The sequence below is a fragment of the Lissotriton helveticus genome, chromosome 12 (assembly GCF_964261635.1).
Source record: "Lissotriton helveticus chromosome 12, aLisHel1.1, whole genome shotgun sequence".
Lineage (NCBI taxonomy): Eukaryota > Metazoa > Chordata > Amphibia > Caudata > Salamandridae > Lissotriton > Lissotriton helveticus.
The window spans coordinates 146,835,073-146,841,072 of NC_136073.1; the positions used below are offsets into that span (position 1 = coordinate 146,835,073).

The window sequence follows — 6,000 nt, forward strand, 5'->3', positions numbered from 1 at the left end:
ATGGAGACGTAAAGGCTAGACCATGACGGAAACTATTGATGCGATTCAGTAGCTTAGGAATGCAGAGAAGGAGGGCTGGACTGATAACTAGAATCATAACATACTTTTGGCAGACTGGCAGAGCCAGGCCGAGCCGAGCACTGTGAGGCAGGAAGTAAGCTAAGGGTCAGGGATACAGGTGGGGGCTGTATCGCTCCTCGGAGAGGGTTCAGGAAACAGGAGCTGAATCTGAGTCCGGCGTCCCGCGAGGCGGGGATGTGGCTTTGTTTTAAGCGCCTCCTAGCGCTGTGCAGTGATGCGGGCGGCTCCGGCCGCCGGGAATCCTGGGACTTGGAGTCCTCTGGTCCCGCTCAGCTCTCAGCGGCCGCCGGTTGATGTACAGAATGCGGCGGCAGAGAGCAGGCACCCAGAGGAACTCCGCAGGGACAAGCAGCAGCCCTCAGAACAGGCAGACAGGGCTTCTCACCCTCACTCCAGGACTAGGACCTGGCTCTCGCTCCAAAACGGCGTTTTCCCACACACAGTAACAGAATGAATACAAAAACAAGAGAAACTCCGCACATGTTTACAAAAATAGATTATTAGATTCTGAACAAAGCAAGACCAAAACAACAAAAATAATAAATGCAGTGTAGTGCTCAGAAGCAAATTGCTCTAAAAATAGGTCATCTGGTTGTGCTGGACCAGAACAAAGTCAAAGTTCGGGCTGACCGTGATGGAGTGCCGACTGACTACAGGACTCATGCAGGCCCAGGTGAACAAACCAGCTTTACTGATTGCAACAGCGAGATGCATCATGGAATGCATAGATCCTGGTACCACAGTCGAAGGTTGTGTAGATCTTTTCTACGTGGTTATGGCGATGCCTCATTTCCAGGGATGGGTGCTAGAGTCAAGATGCATTGAGCGATGCACTAGGTTTCCCCATGCAGTCAAGGGAATGTATCGATCTCACCAAGCTGCAGCAGCACTGTACGAAGCATTGATCTCTGGTGGAAAAGCGCTTGTTCTGATGTGAGGCAACGATTCTCACTGCCGCAACCAGATCAATGCACTATTCTACTACCCGCAGAAAAGAGATGCATCAAAATCTGTGTTGTAAGTATCTGGACCACTTTGAGAACACACAGGCCTGGCAGGGGAAGGCCTGAGACAGGTCTGAAAGGCTACTTCTCTGGGAGACACAATCAGTGCTGCTGCCCACTAATCGGATTTAACTTTCAGGCCCTGCGTATTTGGTATACCATTTTACAAGGGACTTACAAGTTAAATATACCAATTATGTATAAACTAATTACATACATGTTTAGGGAAGAACCACATGCACTTTAGCACTGATCAGCAGTGGTAAAGGGCTCAGAGTCCGAAGCCAACAAAATTAATCAGCAAACCATGGAGGTATAAAGCAAAAATATTGGGAAAAGACCACCCTGACGATGCCAGATCTAACACAAAGCATTTCTTTGGTTCCCAAAAACAGGGTTTTGGGGGCTTATCCCCACAGTAAATAAAACAAATGGGTTTGTATTTCCTCCCCCTACAAAAGACAACAATTTAGAATAGACTGGAGATGTACCCCACTAGTAAATAAATAAACTAACAAAAGGGTCATTGAGGGGGGTTACCACCATACAAATCTATACATATAAACATAAATGTTGGTGAATTAGCAAATAGCTTTGTTTCACCTTGCCTGCTCCATACCTTTCTATCTTGGCATGGATGGCACTTTGATAATCCTATGCTTAAAGACCTTGATAGAAAAGCAGACATTTGAGGTGAACAGATCTAGAGTGTTGCTGGTGTTGAGGGTGCTCTATACAGGAGCTGCTTTCCAACTAAACTTGAGAACTACCCAGAGTTCTCTGCTACTTTTTTGCATATCTATCTATCTATCTATCTATTCACAGCACAAGCCATAGGTTTCAGGCACGTTATAGTTAGAAATTAGCATTTAAAAAACCATTGAAATATACTGAAAAAAACATAGGTTTCAGGGATGTTACAGTTAGTTGGGCATTTCACTCATACAAAACAATTGAAATTCCCCTGTTATATTTAGTTGAGCTAACTATTACTCTCAACCCCGCAATGCACTGCTGATGGCGTCACATATTACATCATTCATGACATGGTTAGTGACATCACTGATGACATCACTGATGACATCTCAAATTACATCACTGATGACATCACTGATGACATCATCCAGTGACTATGTGTTTCTATCAAATGTAAATATGTTTTATATATATATGCCAAGGTGTATTGAAGAATGAATGGGTGTATAAGAGTCAGGATGTATGATAAAGAATGTGTGACTGACTGTATAAGTGAGTGATTCATTGTGTCTTACTTAATGCATGTGTTAGCGACTGATACAGACATTCACACAGTTTAGGTTGTCAGATGGTGTGTAAGCGCCTGCATGGTTTGGTTAGCAGCTAAATTAGCATTAAAAAAAACTTAGAATTCACTGAAAAAAACACAGGTTTCAGGGAAGTTATAGTTAGTTGAACATTTCACTCGTACACAACAAGAGAAAGTTAGTTAGTTCAGTTAACTATAACTCGCGCCCCTGCAATTCACTGCTGATGACATCACATATTTCATAATTCATGACATGGTCAGTGACATCACAAATGACATCACTGATTACATCACTGATGACATCATCCAGTGACTGTGTGTTTCTGTAAAGTTTAATTATGTTTTATATATATATATTGGCCAAGGTGTATTGAAGAACAAGTGGGTGTTATGTTATTTATATGTTATGTTATTTATTCTTTTATATAGCGCACGGATACTCAAAAAGAGTGTCCCGGCGCTTTAAAGGAAAAGGAAGGCTGCAACACAATAACATAACACCGATAAAAGGAAAAACAGAGTGCCAAATAAAAACATACAGGAAGATAGGCTACTGGGTAAACAGCCAGGTTTTAAGGCCTTTTCTAAAAGCTAATAGGCTGGTAGCTCCCCGCAGGGCGAGTGGCAGAGAGTTCCACAACTGTGGCGCCAGCAATCCAAAAGAGCGGCCTCCCAGGCGAGCTCTCTTCACACGCGGGACAACCGCCAAAAGCAAGGATTCCGACCTCAGAGACCTGGTCGGTTGATAAAAGACCAGTCTCTTTTGAAGATACTTTGCTCCCACCGCGTGGAGAGCTTTATAGGCCAGAGTCAGAGCCTTAAAAGCAATTCGTTTCTGGATAGGAAGCCAATGCAAGGTTTTCAACAGGCCCGATGCACTGGCCCGTCTATTTAATCCAAAGATTGCTCTCGCGGCAGCGTTCTGCACCACTTGGAGCCGCTGCAGCAAGTACTCTGGTAGGCCCAGGTAAAGAATGTTGGAATAATCCAACCTGGACCCAATCAGAGCCTGCACTGTCAGTTTCCTATGCTCCTCAGACAATAGGGGAAGGAACCTCCGCAACATCCTAAGGATGCCGAAGCATGTGCCCGACACCCCAAGGATCTGGGATTTCAATGTTAGCCCCTTATCCATTTTAACCCCCAGATTCTTGGCAACTTGCGAAGAACAGGACGGAGGAAACATGTTAACCGGCCACCAGGCCTGCCAGTCTGGCTCTGTGTCGCACCCAAAGAAGAGTACCTCGGACTTATCGGAATTGCACTTGAGGCTGTTCAGATGGAACCATTGGAAAACAGCCCCAAGGCAATCCCGGATACTCTCCTCCTCAAAGTCTCCTCCTCTCTTACATGAGAAGAGGAGCTGGGTGTCGTCAGCGTAGGATACGATTCGGGCGCCATACGACTCCGCTAACGCCGCCAACGGGGTAATGAAGATGTTAAATAGGGTCGGGCTCAAAATAGAGCCCTGTGGGACCCCGACTCCCAGAGGCGGCATCACGGCGGAGTCTGGCGGCGCCCAGACCGTTTGCCGGCGGCCGGCTAGAAAGGAAGAAAACCAGTCGAGCACCGTCCCCCGCAGACCTATCTCGAAGAGACTTCCGAGAAGGCCATCATGGGGGACGGTGTCGAATGTCGCCGACAAGTCCAACATCACCAGCATTACTTTGCCCCCAGAGTCCAGAACCCCTTTAATGGTTTCTGAAACCTCCAGGAGCGCAGTCTCTGTGCTTAGATGGGGACGAAAACCCGACTGGGTAGCGTGCAAGATCTCGTTGGCCTCTAAGAAGTTGGAAAGCACACCCTGAACGTGCTTTTCCACAATCTTCGAGAGAGCCGGCAGCAGAGAAATGGGTCTATAATTAACCGGGGCCTTTGGATCTAAACCTGGTTTTTTGAGCAATGGAATCACCATTGCCTGCTTCCAGGCTTGTGGGACCACTCCCTGACACAGCGAAAGATTCAGCAGCGGGTTTGCCAGTGGATTAATCACCTCCGCAACTTTCGCAAAAAATTTAGCCGGGCATGGGTCGCAGGGCGAACCCGATTTAAGATTGCCCATTAACGCTAAAGAGTCAGGGACAGAGATCGGTGGAAACACACTCAACACCACACCTGGCCACGCCCGCTGGGGTAAGATGGTCTCAGGATTAATGTGGCCCGTGGGCTCAGGCGATGGAAAAGACTCCTGTATACGTAGGATCTTGCTCGTAAAGAAATCAGCAAGGTCCAGAGCCCAGGTACCGGATGGTTTTTCGTCCGAGGTGTTAGACCATGGGGAAATAAATTCTCTCACAATGGAGAAAATCTCCTTGCAGGAGTTAGAAGCAGCTTCTATTCTCCTAGCTAGATACGCTCTTTTTTTCAGGCGAATGTCCCGGTGATAGGCCTTGACCACCGTCTTATAGGCCAGCTTGGCTACAGTATCATATTGTGCCCGCCAGGTTCTTTCGGCTACCTTACACTGCTGCCGCGTGGCCAGCAGTGCAGCGGTAAACCAAGGCGCAGAGACCCGTTTCGGTGTCAGGCGAGGTGTCGATTCCGGGGCAAGATCTTTTAGCCTGTCTAGAAGCCAATCTTGCAGAGTCTCTAGATCCCCATCCAAATCGCCAGAGAGGGGACACGGGTGATCCACAGCGGCCTGGGCCAGCATCTCTGGGGTCACTCGGTGATATGCCCTATGGGCACGATCCTGTTGCTGTGCTAGGGCAGCCACCGGTTTGGCAATGCCTTTGATCGTAAATTTGGCAAGCGAGTGGTCCGACCATAGTACAGGTGAAATCTCAATCTCCTCGAGAGGGGAAGACGAGAATACCTGGTCGAGAGTGTGCCCCTTCTCATGCGTAGGCTCCTGCAGATAAGGGATCAGTCCCAGCGGAGTCATAGCCTCGGACAATTTAATGGCAGCAGGGTCGGACGGGTCATCCATCCGAACATTAAAATCACCTGCCACGATGCAATGTTCCGCTTTCAGGGCCAGCCCCAACAGCACGGAGTCCAGATCTTCAGAGAACGTGCCGAGTGGGCCAGGTGGTCTATACACAAGTAATCCCTTAACAGATTGATGTGGAGACAAAGTAATGGAAAAGGCAAGGGTCTCCGAGCCTCGGATGTCCTTCACTGGCAAGATTGCACAGGGGGTGCCCTTCCTGACCACCAATGCCACTCCACCGCCCCTCCCCTTAGCTCTATCCTTCCTGAAGATGTTATAGTCAGGCGGGATTGCTGTAACGACATCAGGGTTGGAGAATTCACCCCACCACGTCTCAGTAAGCATAAGACATAGTGGCTTCACTGTGTCTAGGAGCTCAAAAATGTCTTGCGCATGTTTACACGCTGACCTGGTGTTTAGTAGCATGCAACGATAACCCATACTAAGAGTGTTCTTGTTGGGGCGTAATACCTGAGAGCGGTTGGGGCGCCAGCCACAACCCGGGCAACAGGATTTCCCGCGATGACGTCCGGGAAAGACAGTGCGACAGCCTGTGACCAGGGTATCGAACGAGCGAAGTTCCACAGGGGAATAATGCAGCAATGGTACCCCAGGAGGACACATCCCTGGTGGAAGAGCCCCACCCGCCGCTCCGGCCGCCTCCGGGACGCTGACGGGCGCAGACGGGCAGGACTCTG

At 48.5% G+C, this 6,000-nt stretch overlaps 1 protein-coding gene across 1 annotated transcript in view; it reads right to left on the bottom strand.

The window, feature by feature from the left end:
* LOC144797976 (polyunsaturated fatty acid lipoxygenase ALOX15B-like) overlaps positions 1-5,743 on the bottom strand; it is a 193,081-nt gene extending 187,338 nt beyond the window's left edge. The window contains exon 1 of the mRNA XM_078668780.1: positions 4,829-5,743. Within this exon, the coding sequence (XP_078524906.1) occupies positions 4,829-5,743 (915 nt within the window). The remainder of the gene's footprint in view (positions 1-4,828) is intronic.
* Between the last annotated feature and the right edge of the window lie 257 nt (positions 5,744-6,000).